This window comes from Cygnus olor, chromosome 20 (assembly GCF_009769625.2).
Source record: "Cygnus olor isolate bCygOlo1 chromosome 20, bCygOlo1.pri.v2, whole genome shotgun sequence".
In the NCBI taxonomy this organism is placed as follows: domain Eukaryota; kingdom Metazoa; phylum Chordata; class Aves; order Anseriformes; family Anatidae; genus Cygnus; species Cygnus olor.
Genome location: NC_049188.1, coordinates 1,475,287 through 1,500,859, shown reverse-complemented (window position 1 = coordinate 1,500,859; position 25,573 = coordinate 1,475,287). Strand labels below are relative to the sequence as shown.

Sequence of the window (25,573 nt, the reverse complement as noted above, 5' to 3'; positions counted from 1 at the left end):
AAGGGAGGATTGAAATTGAACCTGTTGGCATTTTCTGTATGGTTTCTTTCTGCAAATCTTCCCTCTAAGTGGCTTGTGCAATGGCAAAGACCAAATGTTCACAAATGCCTCCGTGTGCAAGTATTGATTGCATCTGTAACAACTGAGATTCAGGAATGATGTGGGTATGCTGTGAAGGATGGCCCAGGTAGGCATCCATGAAGGATGCATGGAATGCCATAAGATATAAGAGAAAGGGGTATCCAAATTCCATTGCAGTGCTCAGCTGGGATCAAATTGCCAGTTGTAGCCGCTGTAGATCCACCCATACAGTTATCTCATGGGTTCATGGGCTGCTTAGACTCACTTTTGATTAGGAGGGATGAAGCAGTGGTGTTTCTGAGCTGGATATCATGCTAAAATTGTCAATGGTGCACTATCTTGTGGACATTCTCATTTTCAGCAGTGTTGCTGTTGGTGCTTTTCAGCATGGCCATGTCAGTCCTGCAGGGATGGCTTGATACTCAAATGGGAATTTTGCGGGGCATTCCCAGAGAGTGGGATTTCACTTTTGATCCCTGATACTGTTTTTTTTCGCACCTGAACTTCTGCATGTGCTGAGAAATGACATCTAAAGCCCACCCTGCTGGCTGGGTGCTGGGGAGGTACCTCCTCGTACCGAGGCAGGTGTGCCACATGCTCATTGCCTGCTGAGCACTGGGCCCTCCTCCTGCAGAGCTGCTCACAAGTGTGAGAGGCTGCCTGAGGCCAACACAGGTGTGCAGCCATCCTGTCGTGAGGGCTTACACAGGCACGTGAGAAAGCTAATTCTTGCCCAAGAAGGCAAGTGCTGGGGCAGACTGGGAGGGAAGCAGGGGAACCAGCCCAGAAATCTGTGCCAGGTTGTGCAGGAGGCCTATAGCACAAAGAGGAGCCACGTTTCCCATGTCTGGTTAATGCTTTTGTCTCCAAGCATTTCTCCACTTGGGAAGCAGTCCCTTAGGGATACTTGTGGGCAGGGGATGGCAACTCTGGCCTCTGCTGATGGAGGTGCAAGGTTAAAATGATGCTCAGTCCCAAACACCTTCAGCATCCCTTCCTGGTCACGGGGGTCCAGCCTCGTGATGTTTGACACGTGCACAGCTGTGCTGCGCTGGCCTGTGTGCTCCTTACCTGTTGGCACCCAGCACCCTTTCAGGCAGGAGGAGGATGCAGCTGTGGCTCCCCTGGGAGTTTCTGCCCATTACACAGCACGGTGGGGTAGGCACCTCTCAGGCTCCACCTGTCACCACACTCCAGAGGTAAAGTTACAGTTCTTCCTTGCTCGCTAGAGCTACACTCTCCTTCAAGCTGCTCATGAGTGTTTTTTCTGTTTCCCATCAACGGGGGAAGCTTAAAACTCCATTTTTTTAAAATGTGTTTTAATTGTTCAATCTAGTATAATGCTATGGTCTGCAGTATTAATGACAAAACACGTGAAAGGCTGGTACTGGGCTTGTGGGGTTTCATATGCCAATGTCCCTGTCTCCTTAAAACCATTCAGAAGAGTTGTTGTCTCCATAAAACATTGGTTTTTCTCCAAGTAGCTCAGCATGAAATGGAAGTTGCTGAGTTATGTGTGTATGTGATGCAGATGCATTGAGTTGAGGAAGGGGCTCATTTGCTTTATTCTTTTTATTCCCATTTCAGCATAAAAGAGAAATGAGACTTTGGGGAAATTGGTATGTGAGGGGAACAATCCCAAAAAGGCGGTTTGAAGAAAGCACGTTATGTACTTGAAAGAAGGCATGGAGGGAAAGGGAAGAGAGGATCCCGTATCCTTTGATGTGATCTCGAGCTGAGCCCAACAGATGGGACTTACTGTTCACTTTTCTGCTCTCCACTGCTGTTTTCTTCACGTAGGAACTGCTTTGTTGCTGTAACCTGTGGATTATGTTAGTGGTGATCTGGTGATCTTTTTTTTTTTTTTTTCCTCTTTCTTCCTGGAAAAGGGAGTATGTGTGAGGGGTATGAACTGATACACCAGGAGGTAAAAGGACCAAGGCAGAGCACTAGAAAAAACAGGCACAGAGCGCGGGTTCTGTAACAGGAGGCTGGTGGCTACTCCCACCAGGCTGTGGTACATGTGTAGCAGGGCACTTTTGTTGGAAATTGGAATTTCTTTGTTTTTAGTGTTGGGCAGAGTGTTTTGAAAGGTGGAAGGGTGCACGTGGCAGGTGAACACCTTGTGCCCCTACATGGGATGGTTTTCAGTGTTATGAACTGAAACTAAATCTTAGTCTGAGAATCTCAAAGATTCTCAAATGGGGCGGTTGAAATTTTGGAGGCTTTTCCAAATTGTTGAGAAAATATACTGATATTTTCCACTTATTACAACCCTTCATATACTTTCACCTTCAAAAACCCAGAGTGTTCTTTGTGCTCAATTGACAACTTGTAAGTACAGAGAAGTTCGGTGCTGGTCATAACTGCAGACCGAGAGATCCACATTGTTCTCAGCCACAGCCCATGTACAGGCGTAGACAGCATAATTACATGATCTGCAGTTCCCAATGAACATAAGATACATGGTTATGAGGCTCTTTCATATAAAGCCAAAACCTCTCTAATCCTATCATGGTCAGTCCGAAGTCAGGTCTGTGAAAGTGGTCTCTTGCAAAGCAGCATTGACTGAATCTTAGTTACCAATAATTATGTCCCTTCCAGGGGTGGTGTCTGGTTCCAGTAAGTCATGCTGGTGTCCATCAGTACAGCTGCTTGGTTTCAGGTGAAAACTATTGTGCCTTTACAACGGGCTCTCTGGTACTTCTCCTCTAGAGGAACTGAAGGCGCCACTGGAGGAATATGTCAACAAACGATACCCGGGGCTGGTGAAGGTGGTGCGCAACCAGAAGAGGGAAGGCCTTATCCGCGCACGCATCGAGGGCTGGAAGGCTGCCACAGGCCAGGTCACTGGATTTTTTGATGCCCACGTGGAGTTCACTGCTGGCTGGTAGGTGCTCGACCTCAGGGTCCCAGTTACAGTGTGTGTGCACGGGGTGTCCACTGCCATGTTGGATGGTCTGTCCTTTTGTAAGGATGTGTGTGAAAACCCGTGGCTTTCTGTACCGAATGGCCACTGGTGAGATACGCTGAGATGACATAAGGAATATCTTTTCTTGCTCTTGTTTTCTCTAATCATTCTCTACTCCCTCCTTTGATGGACACTCCCCCCTCTCCATCCGCTCTAGTTTGTTTTTCAGGTTGATTTCCTGTTCTCTTAGCCCAAAGTACTTTAAGATTAAAAAAAAAAAAAAAGCAGACAGCAAGGGATTGAAAGAGAAAGCATTTCCCGCATTCTTGCCCTTTGCAGCTGGATCCCACTGGGGAAGGCTGATGTTTTAGATTGATTTGTTTTTTCTGCAGCAAAGAATAAGTGCAGACGTGCAAAAGCAGCGAAAGGTATTTCATATGGACTTTTTTTTGGAGAGATTCAAAACATTTGAGTTCAAGTGGTTTAAGCTTCTGTGAATCTAGATTGTGAGAGGAAACTGAGAGTGGTTTTTCTCTCTAACAAAGTATAAAAAATAAATGCTCCAAGTTTAGAAAACTGGAGGTAGAAGCTACTAACTTATGTCTAATTTGAACAGAGAGTGACATCCACTAGAAAAAGGCTTTAACAGCAACAAAGAGTTCTTTGCAGTTACTGGATTTTTCATAACAACAGTGCATGTGAAGAGTGTATTTAGGAGTTGTTTCTTATGTTGATATCTGTATTCCCAGCTAAACATTCCTCTCAAGGTCACTTAAGTCTTCACACCCAATTTTATTGGTATACAGAGGAAGCTACAATTTACTGAGCTCTTGAAATAGCTTTTCTAGAGATAGAGAGGGAGCGTTTCTGCAGCACGGGCATGGCTCTCTGATATTTTGTACCAGCTGCTATTGCTGGAGGCACCAAGAGTGGAAGTTGTTCCTTGTGTTGGCAGACCAAACCTGCTCTGTCGCTGGTTCTTGGGCTGCAGAGGTGAGGCTGAGCATATTCTGCTCTGGGCACATTTGCATGTCCCCAAGCTGAATTTTGTAGCTATAGAGCCTTCCTCTTGAGCTTTCTCCCCACTTGTCTCTTTTGATGGTCCATATTTCTTCTACGGAAATGTGTCTCCAGGTGGTCATTGAGCACTTTTTCAGAGCCTTTCCTGGCCGTTGCGTCAGTCCATACTGCAAGTCTGGCCCTTAGCTAATGGTTTGGCTGATTTCTTTGCTACTTTAGTAGAGGTATCAGGAAAGCTCAGTTTAAAAATATAGAAATTTTGAAAATTAAAAGTTCTGAATGTGGAATTACTCTTTAATAATGCTTTTTTAAACCAGCATACCAGAGAAAACATGGTGTACTGGCTCTGCAGGAAGAGATAAGTTGTAGTTTTAGAGGTTTAATTCATTTCAACAGCTTAACGCCTTAGTTTGTGAAAATCATTTTTTTCCTTGCGCTGATAGCCTCAGCTTGTCCATGAATTTTCATAGAAGTAGTCAGTTGTGTAGGAGAGTGCTAAAACTCCCCAAACACGCAGGGCTGCATCTGTGTACTCCGATTGCTGCCCCACGCAAGGGATGCGTCCAGGCAGGAAATCCCATCAAACGCAAGTGCTGAAACCTCTCGCTGCATCTCCCCCGTGGCTGACAAAGCTTGGCAAGCCTTTCAGGAATAACTTTTTAATCCTGGCGGTGTAAATGTGTTGTCTCTGAGCACAATTTCTGTGCTGATAGAAGCAGAGGCGAGCGGATCAGTAGGACAGGGGCTGTGCATTACAGTCCAGGATTGCTCGCTGGCGCTGCGAGGAGCCTCGTGTTGGTCACCGGCCCCCACTGGGTTGGTTTTGCTACGTCTCTTTGAAGGCGTGATGCCACTTGTGAATGACAGCAGAGAGGGGTCCACGAAATTCCCTTTTATTTACTGAACAGTGACAAGACGCGTTTCCTTATCCTCATTTAAGTGTACAAGCTGTAGAAAAGCAACAGTGTTTGTCTGCAAACTGGGGAGAAATTAATAATCTCTTCCTTACACTTTGCTTCTTTTTACCACCCAGGGCTGAGCCGGTACTCTCGCGAATTCAGGAGAATCGAAGAAGGGTCATTCTTCCCTCCATCGACAACATCAAGCAGGACAACTTTGAGGTGCAGCGCTACGAGAACTCTGCCCACGGGTACAGCTGGGAGCTGTGGTGCATGTACATCAGCCCCCCCAAGGACTGGTGGGATGCTGGGGACCCCTCGCTGCCCATCAGGTACGTCACAGAGCCGGGGACCACTCCGGTTCTGTCAGTGAGGTGTGACAGGGCAAAATGTGGAAAGATAAAATAAGAGAGCCAGCTTAGAGAGGCTGGATATCGGATGGTAACAGGAGGCAGCTCAGAGAGGCTGCCTGTTGGGCTGTAACACAAGCTGGGAGGGGTTTCGCTGGGGTGCTTTGGGAAAGGGTGTTATTTGGTAACGATGTGCAGAAACACAGGGGGGTATAGGAGCTGTGTAGATCTATACGGTCTTATGTTTAACTGCATTCGACAGTCGCTTTACTTCAATTATAGCATTACGATTTTGCAAATCATAAGGAATGAGGTGATTATTCCTGTATAATGAACTAAGTGTGAATTCATGAAATATGGCACTGGGTTTTCTTGAATAAAAAGTGCATTTCCTTTCAGGGTAAACTTCATAAAAATTGATCTTAGCTTGTTCTAATGCTGAGAGGCCTGCATGGTCAGCAGCTTTGAAATGTTGCCCCAACCCCTTCAGGCTTTAGGTATGGGACAAGTCCGTTTGGGCAAAGCATAAAAGCAGGAGGGGAGAGAATAGCTCAGTGTGGGCGGGAGGCTGGGGTTGCGCTGCCTGCGGAGTTCAGTTATTTCCTCTTGACAGCCCCTAAATATGGGGAATGTAACGTGGACACTGCTGCTTCGGGCTGTGGTGTGTGGAATTGGGGCACAGGAGTTAAAGGCAGCCAGGACAGATGGGCAATGCCTCTGTGCCCTGCTCTGGGAAACAGCTTCTGTACCAAACCCAATAGCCTCGTGGTGATGTTAAATAATTAAACAACTTACTAAAATAACGTTGTTAACATGCACTGGGGGAAGGATTATGAGAAAGATAAATGGGTAGTGTCCACAACAAAAAGCTAATGGAAAAATACTGTCTCTTTGCATTATGTTGTGTAACCACATACAGACCAGAAATAAATGACTACAGTTATTTTTTTGTCATATAATGCTATGAACGCTACGCACTTCATGACAGTATGTGTATGAAAGGGATACCAGTGCAGTACTCCATGTAATTATGCGTGGGATTAGAGGAAATTCTTAAATTACCATATACAAAGGTACATTAGTTTTAGAGTGACCTTTTAGGATAAGAGTAGGAGTGGAAAAAGGCAGTTTGTTCCTTTTTGGGGGATGTGTGTGTGCGTGTGTGTCTTGGTTTTCTTTGCTTGTTTCATATCCGTGGTGCACGAGTTTTATGGCAGCCTTAAGAGCAATTCCCCTGCCTGAGACAGGGGCACCAGTGTGCCCGTGAGCCCCGGTGTGACAGCCCCTACCAAATATTCAGCAGTGAAGACTGGAGACAGACAGCTGTGGGAACACGTTTGGAGGCAATTTTCTCTCATGGATAATTCACAAGATATAATTATCCAGGCAGAGTGCTGATGGCATGAAACTCATCTAAAATATGGCCTGGTCCCAAACTGGCTCCAGGTTGCTGCTCTGTCCAATAATTTTCCCACAAGGAAGTCTTTTTGAATGACTAGGACTGCTATAATACCTGGATTCTGTAATACATCTTCTGGACTATTTTTTCCATTAACATTTAAAATTCTAATACACAAAGACACCTTCGATCTTAGCACTCTGTTGTGCATGCATTTCACAGCTAGACTTTCCTTGCCAGGCTTACGGACCTCCTCTGACTACTTTCTGCCCAAAAGATAAAATTCTGCCCAGCGTAATGTGTCATGTCTAAATCAGTCCTTATGGAAGAGGCAGACAGTAACTGACGTTTTAAACAGTCATCATATAGATCCTTTTCTGCATCAGCATGAGCTTTGGTGAAGATATTTGAATTTTCTAGTTCAAATGTTGTTAATTAGTATGTATAAAGGAATACATGCGTGCTTACGTATCTGGAAGTTCTTTGCACTAAGAGATGTAGCCAAGATTTATCCAGTCCTTTGTTATTATTGTCCTCAATAAATGTTTACTGAGGGTCCAGAAAACCTGTGTATCAAGGAAGAACAGAAGAAAGCTGATGCTTTCTGTGTCCTGCCCAAAACAGGTCTTTGGGAATGTTGTGAAATTGCACGTTGACCTGATCTGGCAGCAGGTTATTCCCAGGGTGGGATCTGCCTTCTTATGGTCTTCAGGACAGATTCATTTCCCACCTGGCAGATCGTGATTTTCTGGGGGCTTCTCAGGGTATGGAGCCTGTTCGCTGCTGCAGCAGTGCTAGGCTGTGAACTCCAGCACCAGCGATTTCTTCTGCTTGACTCATTTAGTTCATGCTGCATCAGGTTTTGTCAAAAAGCAGCTTTGGAGAAATTGCTGATATCTGGAAGATTTATGGCTAGATCTGCTGATTGCGCTCCAGTTGCAAGACTCATGATTTATAATTACGAATGTGAAATATCGATGGCTCCAGGGGTCTGATTCAGGAAAACAATTAAATGCACTCTTGCATCTTTGTCTCTTCAAGAAGCCAAGTAAGCAGATAGTGCATATTAAGCAGACTTGAGGATGAGGACACTTACCTGAACACGGAAATTAGGGGCGTCATGCTTGTCTACTGGCAGTAGAGCACATAAGCCTCCAGAGAGAAGAGACTTGAATCTTGGTGCTTGGCTGGTGGGTCCGTCGAGAGTGCTGTGACCCTGGTGGTCCCACCGGTAGATTATTTAGAATATAATGTGTTTCCTGGCTTTGTATTTTGTGCACTTGTCTGGTGGATCTGCTCAGTCTGAGAGGCAAAAGCATTGACCAATAGCTGTAGTAGTTAGCAAGCCCCCTTAACTGTGTTGAAGCTGAAGGAAGGGTCCTGGGTGGCTTCAGAGGTGACAGAGGCATCTCTGCAGGCATGTGGTGTGTGGGGGCCAGCTGGAAGCCAGCTAGAAGGTTAAATTGGACTTGGGATGGCGCTTGGCTGCGGCTGTTTTATGTGGTACTTAATCTTTAGTGGTGTTGGAAGACAAAAGCTCATATAATTAGTATTAAGATCACTGTGAGGAGGAAATTGGTTTTGAGAGTTATGGTTTGTAAAAGAACAGAAAAGCTGGTGGTGTTTGTTTCTTTTTCCTAAAGATGAAAATAATTTGAGTTAACCCACCCAATTACCTGTTATCTCAGCCTCAACTGCTAATGGATTTGCTCTTGCAACATACTTATGAAAGAGAGCTCTTATCCTGGTTGTGTACATGATGCTGAGTTTGAGATGGAAAAAATAGAAGGGGATTTAGGTTATTGAATGTCACATGAGTGGAGAGAAGGTGCCTAATTCTGCTGCCAAAATGCTTGTGGTGTTCCCTATAAACTGCCCCTTCGGTCACAGGCTGCAAATAACATTGAGGTCTCCCACTCTTGTCATGTTTCATTTGTAGTAAGACCATAAGGATTTGTGGTGGTGGTGTTTTTGCTATTATTTTATATATACTTATCTCTAGCTGTTTCTGAAAAAATATATATTTCCTTAACTGCTTCCAGCAGCCATCATCCCCCGATGGCTTTCACAAGCACAAAAATGTGGTGTTTTCTTTATTTTAATTGATTGGTGTGTTCTTTCCTCTTTAATTTAGCCATTGAGACTTTTTCCAGGCAGCTGTTACAGCCTGAAGCTTTTGTACACACGGGATATGCTCAAACCTTTAAATATCCGCAGCAATAAAGCAGTTCTCAGGAATAACTTCTCCCGTCATACAGAATGATGCAAGTGAGCCTTCATGTTTAGGATGGCATTCCTGCAGTGTGGCTGCACCTTTGCAGGGACAGCATGTTACAGCAGCACGTAAAAACATCTGTAGATAGCTCTAGACAGGCTTGCTTAAACTGCTGTATTTTCACCAACTTTCAAGTACTCGGCATGGCAGTCTTGTTAGAAGGCTTACAGCAAGTCCGAGTTGTTGCAGACTGTTACGTGCAGGTGATGTTGTGAGGGCTGGGCAGAGTTTCAGGGATTATTTCTTGGGGGTTTTGTTTTTGAAAAAATCTCAAGCTCCCTAGGAATCTGTTTGTACAAGCACTGTATATTTTTAAAAATTAGTGCTTCCTGACTTTAACTAGCATCTCCGAACTGCAGGAATGTTCCCATTTCTGTGTAAAGACAGGTGTAAAATGTTCTCACTCCTCTGGTGTAGCTGCTTTGGAAGTCAAAGGGAAAGCTGATTTCCATAAGAGCCAGACATGGGGTGATAATGCGAACTTGCGTTTGGAAACCTCACCTGGTATGTCTGAGAAGATGCTTGAGTGCAGGTGTTTGCTTAGAGGGATTGGATGTGTGTGAATGTCACAACAGCTGCAGAACACTTACGGAGCTCTGTAATGGCTTTATATAAAGTTTAAATCAAACACAAAGATAAAATAATGGTTTTGGTGACCCGTCTCTGTCTCTAAAGCCCCTTTTCATAAGCAGATCAAAGAAAACAAAGCTCTGTGTTGACCACACAAATGCTTTCTAATCTTTGAAGTCTGATTCCCTTCCAAGCCCTCTACTTGCTGCAGTTGCTTGTCCAGAGGGCCGACATCCTGCTGCCACGTTTATAGCAAAAGTCCTCACGGCCTCAGTGAACGTTGGAGCCGACCTTAGACCAGTCCGAGATCAGTGTGGATGTACTGCCACAGGTAAGGGTTTGTGAGTGCCTCTGGGAAGAGCTGGTACAGGCACCTTATGTAAACATCTGAATAAATCAAACCCCAGCTGTCTTTGGTGTGCTTGCTGGAGACTCGTGCTTCCAGGTATATCACTCTTAAAATTAAGGCCGCTCCTGACTGGCTCAGGTCAGAACAGAGGCCTCTGACAACTTGTAAACAGCCTACCAGAAGACATAAAGGGATTTTTTTTCATCACTATTTAATTTGGGGCAGTCTTGCTTGGACCTATATTCTGGGAGAGAGAAGGTTTAGGTTAGAATCCTGATCTCAATAAACTTTGTCATCCATCTCTGGATTAAATTACAACCATCAAGCATTTTACCAGCTTCAAAAGTAGTTTTACAGAAACCTTTTTAGTTTTATCAGTGTGGGCTTGCCTTTAGTTATGAGGTTTTTGGTGATGATTTGAAGCCACAGAGGGGAAAAAAAAAAAAAAAGGTCTAATTGACTTTCCTGATTTTGTCTTTAAATGTATTGGGGAGAAGTGAACCCCAACTCACTGCACAAAGTGACTTTCACCAGAGTGCTAATTTTAAGCTCTCAGACTTCACAGAGATTCCCTGTGGTGTGAGAAACCTGCCATGAGCTTTGGATGGTTCGAAGCTCAGATTGCCTTTTTATATCATGCCTTTTTATGATGAATTCTCTGTCTGGTCATTTTTACCATTACATAATTTAGTACAAAGCATAAAAGAAGGGTGTCTAATGATTTCTAATAGTGTCAGGTTTTACAAGATGAACAGATTTATGTCACTGCTTGAAAGACTATAAAGCTCCTGCACCCGAAGTTTAAACATATGTAGATGGCTAACGGTAGCCCATGTGATGACCAGCTGTACATGTTTGTTAGTGCCACATCTAATTTCAGAACATTTATGATTTTTGAAAAACTGTCCTTGATTGCAACTGTTGGCCGCAGCCAGGAGCTGGGCTTGATCCAAACCCCACTGGCAGGGATGGCGAGGTTCCCACCTAACACCAGGGTTTGGGAGCGGACCCCACAAGCTATGCAAATTTTCTATAAATTAGAGAAAAGCTTCTGGAGGAAAGGATCAATGTTTCTGCAGCATCTGAGCATCGTGGCCAACGTTGTCACTGTAGACAGCAGTGTGTTGTGACACAGTCTTGATGCATGGACCTGAGTAGGCTCATGCTTGGCCGGTTTGGCCAAGTGACCATCCAGAAGTGGGTTTTTTTGTGCACTTTTAGGTAACGGGGTTTGGGTGCTGATTGCTGCTCTGGAGGAGGCTGGGTTTCTCCTGGGGTGGAGGAGAGCCCTCTCTCTAGTCCCAAGCCTTCAGGCCAGCTTGGTGCAGGTTTAAGTGGGGGCTTGTTTTCACTGAAACCACCACTCTGCTAAACTGAAGGCGTCTTGCAGGTAAAGCTTCAAGACCTTCTTTGGGCACCAAAGTCAACAGGGAATTTTCCTAAAGTGCCTTTATAACTGGGTCAGGGACAATTAGCCTCCAGGATTGTCCTTTGCAGAGGTGAGCAGAGGGTGGGAGAGCAAATCCTCCCTCCTGAAGGGAGTCATCATTTATTGATATAAAATGCTAATATAAGTCATTTCCATGAGGAAAGGTGGCTAGCCATGCTGGAAGAATTTGCCTTTGTGTTTTTAAGGCTTTATATAAGAGAAGTGTTTTGATTAAAAGGAGGAAAAAAGAAAAAGCATGCTTCTGATTTAAAAATAAATAAATACTTGCACTGACAGAACTTCTAATCTGAGCCCTAGTTACAAAAAACAGCCTTTATTGATGTCAAAGTTGCTTTAGAAAAGGAAAGAGTAAACAGGATTTGGCCTTTAATTTGTGAAGGGTTTTGATTTTTCAGAGGCATTAAAGAGACAGAAAAGATGGGTATTGAATTATTTAACAATTGCTAGTAAAATTAGGCTTCAGTCAGCCTGCTTTCACCGAAATAATCTTATGAATAAAAACAAAACAATCTGGGGCAACACCAATATACAGTGCTCATATCCCGCTGGCTGAATTGTTTCAAAGCAGTCCATGAAGTGGTTTTGCAAGTCAAAGCCAAGTGGAGCCTTTTCTGTGGTCTGTTCACACTTCCCCTACGAGAAAGCTGCTGTTGATGGATTATACAAACGTCTTTTCTCTCTAAATCTGAAACTGAGGGGAAAATACGCAAAAAGGAGTTGGGGGAATTTGGCTCTTTGAATTTCTTTTTTCTTTAGCAGATGGCATTTAAGTGATTTATTGTCTAAAACCAATCTTTTCTCATTAAGAAGCAAGTATTTAATGACTTCTGAGGTGGGTATTCAAAACAAAGAAGTGATAATCGAGGAAATTGTGCTCAGTGACAAAACATAGCAGCCCTTCATCAAACAAACTTAAAAGAGTGTTTGAGAGCAAGTGCTGAGGGCTATGATTTTCTTTCATGTGCACTTTAATTCTCTGTCCTCTTCAGTCAGTGGCACATAAATAGGCATAGTTTAAATTAAAGGAAAAATAGATCCCTATTATCATACCCATCGGTTGGAGCAATGAGTGTTTGATGCCGGCGAGCTCCCAGCTGCCTCCGCTTGGGAGCTCTGGAGGCTTTTCAAAATTCTGCCTCCCAGAGCACCACCCTGCTGGTGGGCTGTGCTGGGGAGCCCAAATGAAACCTCGAGGTTACGGCTCCTTCCCAGTGCTTGCAAACCATGTACACATGGGTGCAGGCAGCAGGGTGGGCATTGCATGTTTAATGGCCAGAACGTATCCTGGGGGTTGTTCACTAGACCCGCGTTAGCAGGCACGGCACAGAGGGCTGCAGCCTCATCTCGGCGTGCTCGGTCTGGCCATCTGTGGCGTTTGCAAGTGCCTGATTTCCATGCTGGCTGGTGAGCTGGGACAGCTGTAGCCGCTCTTCCTTCCCGCTTTCCAGAGCACAAACACAGCTGTGGAAACTTGCAAGAGGAAAATGCCAGGGAAGGGTGGCTTTGGTAATTCCTGGTGGCATTGCTGCTGTCACTTGTTCAGGTCACTGCTGAGCCTGCCTGTATGGGGTTTTCTGATTTATTTATTTATTTTTTTTAATAATTCTGGCCTTTCAATTTGATTTATTTTAGCTTCTTGGAGAGGTCAGAGCTAGCATTGCTGTTCAGGCTGTGGTGTTGTTTGGCTTTGCAGCGGGGCAGGACCAAGGGCACAAACCTCCCCGCGCAGGGCAGCAGCCCCTTGCCCGCTGCCTACCGGTTGTGGCATGGGTGAGTGGCCAACGAACGTCGTGGGGACCTGAGGATAGCGGTGATGTGGAAGGACGTCTGATAAGGTAAAAGTTACCTAGAGAGCAAGGGAGTGGATGAGGTGGCAGAGTGTGTCTGTAGTTAGGGGGTGATTTGGTGGCAGCAGAGGAGTGACTCCACAGGCAGCCCAGCATGCGTGATGGATGTCCCAGCCGCCGGCTCTCTCCTGCTGCTTACTCTGAAGACTTTTCCTGGGAGGATTTGTTTTACAATCGATTCAAGCCCAGATCAAGCAGTAGGTTTGAGAGCACTGTTAGTTAGGTACAGGTTTAGTTTTTAGTAAGCATTGCTGTTCTTCACGGTGGGCTGTGGGCACACGTCCTGTGGATGGAGGAACACCACGCTTTGAAGGAGACAGCTTGTCTCCAGAACACAGCCCCCACGTCCCCGTCGCTTTTCACAGACAGCGACACATCAGAGAAATGCAAACTTCAAACCAAGCACTGGAGGTTGGAATCGTGAAGAGTATTTCAGGCTTTGAGAAGAGGCTGTTTGTTTTGTGGAGGCAAGGGACTCTGGGGTGGTGGTCTCCCATCCCCAGACACAGAGGTGCACCCACCCTGGTCTTCAGGGAAGAATTGAAAAGTTGATCTTTGCTGCCTTCTGCAGCCAGGCAGGGGGCTGTGGTGCTTGATGGAGTTGTGGGTTATGTACGTTGGGCTCCTTCAAAGAACAGGCTGAGGACTGGCAGACAATGTTATTGCTGAAAATTTTTGCATTCGTATGGAAATAAAAACACTTTCAAACATGTTTTAGTTGCCTTTTTTTTTTTTTTTTTCTTTTGAGGCTCCAGAATGCGGCTTTCATCAACACCTCTAAATTACTGCAAGTAGTGACAGCCTGCTGCCTGCAGAAGCACTGCTGGGTTGTAGAGCCCTTCAGCACAGCAACAGCTATAGCAGAGCAGTGTCTGTAGAAGCTTTCTGGAAGAACATCAGCTGAGCTGATCCTAAAGGATCTGGTGAGGCTCCGGGTTGTCACTGCCCGTGCTTCCCCCAGCATGGGGAGCAGCCCCTGCTTCAGCTCATGTATTTCAGTCCCACGTGGAGGGAGGATGTGGTGGTGGAAGTCCTCACTGCTCATTAAGATTTTTGGGGTCCACAAGTTGGAAACCTGCTTTGCTTCCAGTCCCAAGATGATCTGGGGAGAGCAAAATGCTCCTTGAGGGATATGGGAGGCTGGGAGCAGGGTTTTGCTCTGATTAGCTCTGTGGCCAAGCCTTTCCCATGATATGATGGCTGAGGAAGCCTATTTTTTCTATGCTGGGCACCTTGGTGTTTAATGAACACCTTTCTCAGATCCCAATTGTCTTGTAGCTGCTGTGATCCTTAGAAGACGAGTGGGTACTTGCTAATGAGCAGTCAGGCTGGAGGTGTTCTTAGCTTGATCTGACAAGCGCTCGCTTTGCTCTGATTAATGCCTGGGTGAGCTCACCTCTTTTTTTTTCTTTTTTTCTTTTTTTTTGAAACTAGTTCAAACCCGCTGTGTTGAAGCAAAGAAATGGGGTGCCCATAGGGACGGCTGGAGGCAGGGCTTTGCTCTGGGCTTGTCTGCCCTGGAGTAGTGGCCCTGCAGCCTGTCCCCACCATTCTTCAGCCTTGTCTTTAACGTTACGGGCATGGAGGCAGGAATGATAATCTGCTGCGGGGTCTCTGTTAGCCCAGCACAAGCCAATAGCAAAGCATCACTGCTCAAATCTCAGTGTAGCACGTCCTTCTATTTCCTTGTCCTTTCTGTGTATATGATTTCCTTTCAGGAAAAAATAAATCAAGAAGGAAGAAAAACAAGTGTTTAGCAAACAGCTGTTGGTGGTTTTTCATGGTGCCTGAAGACCTCGAAGTTTTGTGGCTGCAGCCAGCCCGTCTGCCCGATGGGAGAAGTGGGCTGGAGGAGGCTTCTGCCCTGCAGGATGGGGGCATCGTGGCCTGCTGTCAGGATCGGCCCCGAGAGGTTCCTCGCTTCCTAGAGATAGGAAAGCTCACATGCGACAGTCCTTGTAAATTCTTCCCCAAGTCGCTGCTTGGAGATGTTCTGAAAGAGGTCTTTCCTCTGCTAAGTGTTAGATTGATGTCAGCAGAGGCAATAGTCCATTCTGTTACTGTCGCTGCTGCCGACACCACTGCTCTATTTTTCTTTGCAATTAGAAAAACCGTCAATCATTTTCACAGATGTGCACCTTATAATTGCCTTCTCTTGCGCTCCCGGTTTAGCGTAGATGTTCTTGTCAAGTTCAGCCCTGGGAGAAAAGAGCAGCTGACAGGTTTCTGAGAGCTCGGCAGAGATTCTCCATAAACTCTCTGTTTCCACGTGGGGTTTAACAACCACGTGATTTAGTGTTTCTGGCTTCTTCTTTTTAGGGGAAATAAGTGTGGTTTGTTTTTCTTTTGCTATTGTAATGACAGAAATTTTTCTTTAAGCATGGCAAGGCTGGGTGCCAAAAAGCAGTGTCTTGAATTCCTCGCAGTGCAAACTTTCAGTAAGCAGAAAAACAAAAGAGTGGGAGAGCTGCAGGCTCTGGGCACGGGCTGCTTGGGATGTTGAAGCCAGTGGCAGCCCTGAGTGGGACTGGAGCTGGACCTTAAAATGTGATGAGGATGGTTGTGGCCAAAGAGACAGGCACAAAGGCTGACACTGAGAAGGGCCTTGGGGATGCAGTTCAGGTTTTCTTCCTAGGAAATCAAAAAGTTCCTCTGTGCCCAGTCAGTGGGCTTCTTGCACTGGAAGAGAGGAGACGACAGGGTTTGATGCGAGGCTGTTCGGGGAGAGCGATGCACACAGCATAACGGCGTCGTTCGAGACTGCTCTGACTGCAGAGGGATCAGATGGTTGGTTGTAAGTGAGTGGTGCCATTATAGTGTTAATTACATCAGCCTGAAAAGCAGGTGATAATTTGGTTTAAAACAGAGCATGAGGTGGCCCAGAGCAGTTCCCCCGAGGATTTTTCTCTCTTCTCAGTACAGCCGCGACTTTCACAATGACTTAGGATGTGTTATTGCATTTCCTTTGCTTCTTGGTAAAGGAAAGGGACACGAACGCTTACTAATGTTACGTCACCCGTGTTTAATCCTGTCTTTTTGGTTCGGTTGACAGCTGTGTGAGTTTCATCTCAGAAGCAGGTTGAAAGTATAAAGAAAAAAGAAACTGCATGAGCAATGGGTTTTGTCCTTGCCGTTTGTCCGTAGGCATCTGCACTTAGATGTGGGCAGTTGTGAGTCTGGTCACCGCTTCCAAGAGGAAAAAAAATCTGTTTTTCTTTGAGATCACAAGGTTTGGTGACGGTATTTCACCTTCATCTGAGTGAGTTTCTGGATTTAGGTCTGTCGCATCTAAATGCTATTTTGTTCTCTTTGTATTGTAAAGCTCTCTGGCTGCTGGTCAACAACCGTAATGTTTCTGCTGTAATATTGCTGCTGGAGGAAAATGCAGCTGTAAGGAGAGAGGGAAGCACGCAATATGCAGTCCTGCGTACTTTTGGGGAATTGAGCTCTGACTGAAGGATGGGCTAAAAATAAGTGGAAAGTGGAGGGAGAGGAGAGATTCCATTTACTTTAGGAACGGAAGTGAGGAGATTGGGGAAGCAGATGGCTGGCTTGCTGCTAGCCACAGTTGATTGTTCCAGCTGATTTGGGGATGGGCACATGTAGGTATTGCCAAGGAAACTCACGTGGGTATTCATGAAGACAAGTATAATAAAGGATTGGTAGTTTTACTGGACTGGCACAAGGCTGATGGCCTCTTCAGGCCTGCGACACCAAAGCGGCGATCAGAAGGGACTTAATGCTCTGTGTGGTGAAATACTTATTGCGTCGAGATTGTTGCAGAGGTCTTGACATAAACTGAGGAGCTTTGCAGGCCTGTTAGTTATTGGGGCTGTACAACAGAGGTACACTCTCCATTTTAGCAAGAAATAGCCTTGCAGAAAGACAATGCAGCATAACTGTTTTTTTTTTTTTTTTTTTTTTCCAGTGAGCAGTCTTTCCCTTGCTGATTTATGGTTAGCTTAGTCAAGAAATTCCTGCATGCCTAGTGAAATGGGTTCATTTTTAACTGCGAGGGAGCATTTTCTTTTTATACAGTAGCTTCTTTTTGTGCTTTAACATAGAAATAAATCATCACAGCATTACTAAATTAAAAATAAGTATAAAACCAGGCAGTGCCGCAAGCCAAGGTTAAACTTGGATCAGGAGATCAGATTATAATTTCATCAGTCTTTCCTCCCACTCTTTGCTTAATTTGGTACTTAAATGAACTTAATAACCATTTCAAAGATATGTACACCCAGCTGCTTTGGAGAGCAGTCTCCTGGTCCTCATATTCTTATTTTGGGTCATGCGCATCATTGCACTAATGTGCTATAACTGTACTCCGAGATGCCACAGTTTATTTGGATGTAGAAGAATTACGCTTGCTTGGAGCAGAATTAACATTGAGTTTACCTATCTTCTTTATAAGGCAAAAGAAGTGAAACGTTTTCAGTTGGCAGTTTTTTGGTTGATTTTGTTTACTTGCATCTCTGTCCCCATAGCTGCCTTTTAAAGGGTGTTGAATGACAACATCGTTTGGAAGAAAACTTACCACCAACAGGCAACTTGGCAACTGAACAGTCGCAGGGGACAAATTGGCAAAGGTATATATAGGTGCCTGGTGATGTACTGGTGCTGTAGGGGATTTATAAAAATCTATCCAAGAATGCTTTATTCCTCACAATCAGTCTAGTCCAAGAGATGTTTTTAACAGTATTGCCTTTCAGAAACATTTTATCCCTTGAAAGGCTCATCTTTAATTACTCTGCACCTCCATTCCTGTCGGTTAAATGAATGTGATGATTTTTTCCTCCCACTTGTCTTCTTTCATTTACTGAAAGTGTGATGTAGCAAAATACTCAAGCATGCTCCTAACTCAAAGAGCTTAAACAGGAGTGTTTAAACGGTGCTAAATGTGAGCTACTTGGTGAACTACTTTGCTGAACCTTGACCACTGTTTACAGTGGCTTCTGTATGGGTCTTTTTGCTATTTGTTTGCCATAATCTCGATCAGTTGTCTAGATGCCGTTGCTGAACAAATGAGATGATAATTAGCATAGCAACATCAGAGGAAGTTGATTTTCCATCTGTAATAAAGATGATGATAATTAAACATGCATGACCTCATTGGATTGAATATGAATCAATTAAAATTAAAACTGGTTGGGAATTATTTTTCTCCTGTGATTTTTTTTCAGAGAAAGCAAGAACAATATGACAACTCCTAATGAAAAGAATTTGAACTGATCTGCACCCTTGTTATTTAAAAATGAAAACGTCGTGATTCTTCAGGGGTGGCGTATTTAGTGGTACCTCCCCCACCCTGCCTGGTGCAAATGTCCATTTTGATGAAATTTTTCACCTGGGGGGAAGGAAAAAATAGTGAAAAACTTTTCAGCTATTTCTAGCACTGTTTAGCAAAACTCAGATCAAACATGTGCAAATGCTTTCTGTGTGTGTCCAGGGAGGCATATTCCACAGGCACTGCAGCCAACGGGGTGCATAAATTACTTTTATAACATGTTTTAATTTCCTGTGCATGAGTGAACACCGCAATGGAGCAGTTTATTTTAAAGGAAAATGATTTATTAAAGGCAAACTGCAGAGATGAAACAAAAAAGGAGCTGAAGTTGGAAACCCAGATTTGGTGCCCCATCAAGGAGTTGGTGATGCACTTACCCTCAGCACTTGAAGTGGGACCCAGGAGAGCTCCTCTGGAGCGCAGGTGGGAAAGGATTGCATTGAGTTCCTTCTTTTTGCCATTTTTTCAAAAATGAGATTGTGGTGGCGCTGTAGCAGTCGTGGCCAGACCTGCCTGGGGCTTCTGGTTTTGTTTTTTGAGAGCTGTGTGACATGTCCTAACTGGCAGCAAGACGCAGCCTGGTTTAGTTCAGAGCACTGACCTGGAAAATGGGAAACCAAAGCCTGTGCAGTCCTAGGTTACTGTTTAGCGTTTTGGGATACGCTTCCAGGCCTTTTGGTTAAAGCTCTTCTAATCTGTATAATTTATCAAACATGAGAAGGGGTTGAAAGCAAAATGCAATAACCCTGCTGCTGTGGTGAGGACGCACACCCCTGGCAGGGAAGCCCTGGATTCAGCTGCTGCTTTGACTTTTTGATGTCTTGGCTGAATATTCTGAACAGGAAGATACCCAGCATGTGTGCTGTAGGTTAGGGTCATCTTTTGGTCCTTTTCCTCCCTGCCAGTAGTAAAAAATAAAATAAAAATCCCATTGTATCTAGTGCAGAATAAAAGCAAATGCTAAAATATTGCTTTCCCCTTCCAAAAGAGTTTTTCTTGACTGTCCTCAGTAATTGGTAATATGTGGTGTGTGTGTGTGTGACTGCTTAAAATCTAAATACGGTCCCGTGTGCTGGTTGGGGTTTGGCACTTGACTGCACTTGTGATGGGGACATTCATGATTCAAACTCTCAGATCGCCTTGTATCTGATAAACGACTGGAACACAAAGTCGTGTCTGCATGGGCAATAGTCCTAACCGTACATTGCCATGTGTTGCCTTGCTTGAGGATGACATATGACAAAATAACGTTGCGGGGTTTGTTTGAATACATCAATTTAAAGTTATGTGTTTTCCAAATGGATTTGTTTTTGCCTGTCACTTGCATCTTCTGTGAACATGGAGAACTGTTTCTGGAGAGAGATGTAAGAAGTGTCTCTTGATAGCATCAAAGAAATAACGTATCTTAGACTAGCAAATCCTGGTTTTATTTCATTTTTGTTTCATCCTGGAATCTATCTCGTTTAGGCTTCATTGCTGCAAAATGGCCAGTTATAACTGAGTGCGATTGGTGTATTTTCTGTTATCTTTATAGGCTTGGCTAAAATGCGGAAACTACTGTCTGCAGGTATCAAATAAAAAGGGTTATTGCAGATACAGAAATGGACGCCAGCTGAGTTCAGACGAAGGCTGCATAAAATGTTAAATCATTCTGTTTCGAATATGTTATCTTCCTATGCGCCAGCCCCTACCTGCTCTCATCTTTCATTTGGCCATTTCTACGTAAGGCAGCTCTTTACAGTGGCTTTCCAAAGAGGAGGAAAATAATTCCATGTTTCCTTCAGGAAATGTTTACCCTGAGTTGTTACCAGGCACCATGTGAGGTGTAATCTAAGTAACATTTGAATCCAGCCCCGTATAAGCAGCAGGGCTGTGTGCGTGCTTGGTGCGCAGGGATATGGGCTTCAACTACAGCACTTTGCTATTTTCTGAGCTACATTTTAAGGGGAAAAAAAGGGTTAATGGGGAGTGGAGAAAGCTGTGCTTGGCTAGGAAAATCCTACCTGCTCCTCAATAGGCAGAGCTCTCAGCAATGCGGGAGGAAGAAGCTCCCCGTGCTGAGGGGTAATGCCCAGCAGGGTGGGTACGTTCTCCGTCTGGTTCTGTGGTCTGACAGCAGGAAAAAAACTTCTTTTGGTTACATCCGTGCACTTTGCTGTTGTCTCCTGGTATCCTTGGGGCAAGGAGGTGAATCCAGCAAGGCGTGCTGGGTTGCTGCCATCATGTGTAACCTGCTGAGTGTCTCTTCTTGGTGGCCTCTGGGGATGGAAGAGAAAAGAACTGACTCAACCAGAAGAGATCTGCAGTGCTAGCGATTGGGAGAGAGGAAAAAACATTTTTCAATTTGTAAGCTGAATAAGCTTTGCAGGAGGTGCAAAGAGACAGTGAATGTTGCATCCTGCCAGGTGTGCTTATGATCAAACTGTGTTTTAGTCTTGGAAGAGGAAGCTAAACATGTCCGTTTGAAGCAGATATTGATAAAATGTAATGAATTTGATTGGAGTTCAGGGCTATATTGGGCTGGAGGCAGCAATCTGATAAAATGACAAGGTTTAGCACTGGGGCCTCTTACTCTTCATTAGGACAAATCTTGGAAACGAGCTCTCCCTTTTGCCTCTTAATTGCACTATCAAGGCCAGTATCAAAAAGGCAGGATGCAAGTGACTGCTGCTGCCCAAGATGCTATTATAATTAGAGTAGTCCCTGAACCTCATCCAAACTTACAATGTAGTATCAATTCAGGTTAAATTGGGAAACTGAGCAGAAAATTGCTGTCTGGTGTTTTGAGTGTTTTTTTGCATCTTAACATTATCTGATATTGGATCATTATGTAGTGATGCAAAATGCCAACAAGTAACAGCACAGCGCGGCAAGTAATGACGCTGGGATATAAGAGAAGTAAATAGTGAGTGAAATTTAATTTCTTATGCAGTTTCACGAAATAGAAGTCAACTCAGGTACAGACTTGTTCAGATTAAATATAATGATCTGTGGCTGCAGCCGAACTCTGCAGGGAATGCATATCTATAAGTTGAGGGGAGCGGGGGAGAGTTGCCATGGAAATACAACCAGTGTCATAGTTGCAGTGCATCACAAATGCCTCGTGTGTCATGGCTCATTTTCCAGAAGGCGCAGGGAAGACCAGGAATTAAGGAGAAATGTCTTCAAATGTTTGCAGCAAGACACGTCTGGGACCGTGCAGGGACAGCTTAATAGGTAAACGTTTTGAGTTGTAACTGCTTTGTTGCGAGAGGGAAGCTGAAGGAGGGCTTCGCAACTTCCTCATCCCATCTCCTTCCAGCTGGTGCCACCCTCGGGCCCTGCCTTGAGGCAAGGAGATAGACGAAGGCCTGGCAGCAGGGCCGCCTGGCCGCGGCGATGAGCAGGGCCTCTTCTGCAGGCCCTTGGGGCACAAGTGCCGGCTCCTGCCATCGTCCGGCCCTCATGATGCACCGAGCCAAAGGTGTTGCTTTCAAACTGTGCAACATGTTCTTTATTTGTAAAGATTTATTTGGCTGAGAAGACCTGTAACTTCATCTGTTCTTTGCTTGCATGGCCTTGAGTTTGGGTTGTCGTCTATGTGTGCTCTTGAGAAAGTCAGCTCCTGTGCAAGGTATTGCCATTTCCCACAGTTTAGGCCTTCCAAGCCTTTGGCAGCCCACTTTCTTTCTGCTTGTTTTTTATTGCTTTAGCCTGTGTTCTCTTTCAGCCCATGAAGGAAACCTCAGGTGAGTTTCTTGCAGTTGCAGAAATGTGCCTGTTTCTTTCCAAGTAGCTTGCAGGATGCCAAATGGTCCGGAATTATTGTTTGATCTAATCCTTTAATTGGGAATTAAAATGTTCACTGTTGTGTGAACTAGCACATCACATATTGTAAAATGGGATGAAGCACTCAAGGGTATTTTTCTTATTTTTCTGACTTGGGGGGGGAGGGCGGGATAATTTCTTTACCATGCAAAAATGAGTAAGACTGCTGGACAAACAGCTTGGGTCTTTATAGCCTCTCTTCAGGTAATTATGGTGTAATTCAGGCTTCTGAAATAAGAAGCAAAGAAATAAATGATTAACTTGTCTGTATAGTGTTGAAATCTCTCTATATTTTAAAGCAGTCCCATTTGCCATAGTGGCTAAATACAAGCAAATGCATACTTGAAGCAAAAATTTGTTGGAAAGACAGAAAATCAGAAGATTGTAGGCCAGAATCCAGCAGGGTTCAACAGCTCTGGTTGTGCCTGGTTTGGGTTAGCTCTTTCTCTTTCTGGCATCACAGTTTGTCTGTGGTACGGGTGTAACAACCCCACGGTTCAAATGTGCTTGCAAAGTGGCTTTCAAGGCATGTGCTGGTTGCTTGTTCTGGAGCAAGAGGAGTAGAAGGAACAGTGCTGAAGTCTGTGAACAGGTGCTGAACTACAAGCAGGATAAATTGGTGTGTTTTCTATCAGTAATACAACTGGCAGTGGAATATTGCATGTTTGTCTTTTGAAGTGTCTGTTTTGTTGAAATTTCAGTCACTTCTCAGCAGGGTGAGACCCTGTGGCGTAGCACAGCCCCCAGACAGCATCTCAACTGTGCCTTTGAGTTGAAGTCTGCAAAATCTGTGGGTACAGCTTGTCTCCTGGCTTATAGACACTCTTGCTGCAAAAGTTGGAGCTAGTGCAGAGAGCATGCACATCTCTCCTTTTTTCTTCAATCTTCCACTCCAAGCAACTCATCAACCTCAACACTGTGAGGTAAAAGTGAGTAAAATCAGAACATAAATCTTCATTTCCTCCACCATAGTGATGATGCTCTCATTTTAGTCAGCTGAAAAATGCTCAGTTTTTGCCTAATCCCACCTGGGTGTGAATGGTGGGCAGATATCCTAGAACTGCAGCTCTGGAGCCTACTTTATTTTCTGAAGCAAAGTGATGCTCCTAAAAATTAAGTGTCATTTGTCTTTTCTTGCTGATATATTTCCTTTAGCAGCAAAGAAAGGCTGCAGAAGAAAATTGAGTAGAGATTCTACTGAATTCAAAACCACTGTAGTGATAAATATGGTTCTGAATAAACCTCCTTGTAGTCACAAATCAATTAATCTTTTTTTGCCCCGTGCACTCCATCCTAAGGATTTACTTTTTCATTGAGCTTTTGCTAGCTAGTGCAGTATACCTAATTCTTCACCTGGATAAATAACTAGTGGCATTTTTATTCTAAAGCAAACTGGCATTATCTTTCTTGCTGTGTACAAGCAAATGGAAAATAACCTTCATTTATTTTTTATTTATTTATTTTTTTTTTTTTTTCCCCTGAGCAGCCTCTTGTGATTTGTGGCTTAGAATAAACAAGAGTTCTGGGCCTTGCTCTGAGCAGCAGCATGCTTGTCCTCTGAAAGCACTTTGCTTTAGCCTTTTTGTTTAAAGTTACCCCTCGGCTAATGATACACCATGGATTTGGGTGCCAAGAGCTGTCCCACTAATTTGGAGAAACACGGCCAGTGCGGTGGGCAGGGGCAAGTTTGCTCTTTTTGTGCTTAGAGCCAGCTGAAAACTCTGCAATGGGTTTAGCATGGAGCCATGGAGCTCATCAGCTCCAGAGCCAGCGGTGGGATGTGTGACCTGATCTCAGGGCAGGGATGGAGTGGACACGTGTGTCCGTGCGATAAACCATGGAGGCACACTTGGTGTGGTGGCAGGCTACTGCACGTGCTGCTATAACAATAGGACAATAACGTCGCTGGGGCGCAAGTCCAGGTGGTGGCATTGCCAACTGCGTGGGTTCCGATTTCTGGTGCAGGTCTGTGCCCGTGCTGTGGTGCTGGGAAGTAGGGCAGAGCTTACCTTCAAGTTAATCAGCTAGTGAAGTTAGCTGGAAGGGGAGAATCGCTGTGCGTACCCTGACTGTGCCAGCTGCCTGCACCACCCAGCACTGGAAGGCCTGTAGAGTGCCCCGTGTGAAGAGACTCCTCAACACAACCCTTTCCCACACCTGGATGTTATGATCTGGACTCTACCCTTGTTCCCTGCAGGATGCAGGGGAGAAACAATGAGAAATAATCCCCAGTGTTGCGTTTCAGGTTAAACTTCAAAAACTAATTCTGAAGGTCTTCCATATGACAAGCTTAATTCCAGCTGTGAACTTGTATTATTGTGCAGCTTATTAATTCCCCTGCAGAATGGTGTTTTTTTTTTTTTAGCTCTCTTTTTCTAATGACTCCATATTTGGGAGGTGGCTTCAACAAGATGATCACCATCCTCATCCTGCAGCCTAAAAATTGAATGGCCATTCTGTTCTCGTTTCCATCCAGATGATAAAGGTGAAGGATGCTGCATTGCCCCACTTTACTCTGTTGTGTGTAGGAAAGGCAGCTGAGGAAAGTCAGTGTGACATCCTTTGTGAGTGCAAAAGATTGTGTTGCTAAAGTATGACAGAGAATTTGGATCATGAATTGCAGCACCACCTGCATTTTGTCCCTGTGGTTGCCCTACAGAAATATTTCTAAGAGAACAGGGCACAGTAGCAGGAAGCTGGAATTCGGATTGCAGAGCTCCCAAGAGTTCTTCTTTCATCCCTTGTAGATGCAAAATGTTGATTGAGTTCTAAAATCCCAAGAAATAGAGATATTTAAAATCTCTGAAGAGCTCTTCCGCTCAGAAAGATTTTCTCTCATTAACATCCAACATCAAGGATGTTCCCTGAAAAGAAGAATCTTCCCTGTATATAACTACAGTGGCCCATTAAATATCCTGCTTGGTTTGTGTCCTGTGGTTTATGAAGGAGAGATTTTCTTTCTGGTCTCTTAGTGGGAGAGGCAAAAAAGGCAAGGGAATAGTAATTAATTGCAAACACTCTTTCAAAAGTCATGCAAAGTATTAGCTGCTGTAAGTGATCTTTGTGGAAAACACCATGTGTTAGATTTCTAGCTGGTGAAAAAGGGGTTTTTCCACCCCAGGGTCTGGCTTATTAGGTTTAACCAGCAGATGGTAAAACCTGTTTGCTGTTAGGTGTGATGGAGAACAAGGTGGAAGAGGATGGAGGCAGTAGGATGCTGAGGGACTGGTTGGGCTATCTTTTCTGTCTCAAAGAAGTATCCTGGTAACAGCAGTATGAGTCATACGAGCTAAAATTAATTTATAATAACATGAAACTGTCTTAAAAT

General features: G+C 44.5%; 1 protein-coding gene across 3 annotated transcripts in view; it reads left to right on the top strand.

Moving 5' to 3' along the window:
- The window catches only part of GALNT17 (polypeptide N-acetylgalactosaminyltransferase 17), a 207,540-nt gene that overhangs the window by 83,943 nt on the left and 98,024 nt on the right, over positions 1-25,573 (top strand). Inside the window, exons 1-3 of one of the 3 annotated variants that reach the window (XM_040532504.1) lie at positions 2,658-2,703; positions 2,797-2,971; positions 5,046-5,243. In XM_040532504.1, the coding sequence (XP_040388438.1) occupies positions 2,673-2,703; positions 2,797-2,971; positions 5,046-5,243 (404 nt within the window). In that variant the 5' untranslated portion in view covers positions 2,658-2,672. Of the gene's footprint in view, positions 1-2,657; positions 2,704-2,796; positions 2,972-5,045; positions 5,244-21,406; positions 21,655-25,573 lie in introns of those variants that run through there. The other 2 variants (XM_040532503.1, XM_040532505.1) reach the window with 2 other exon arrangements.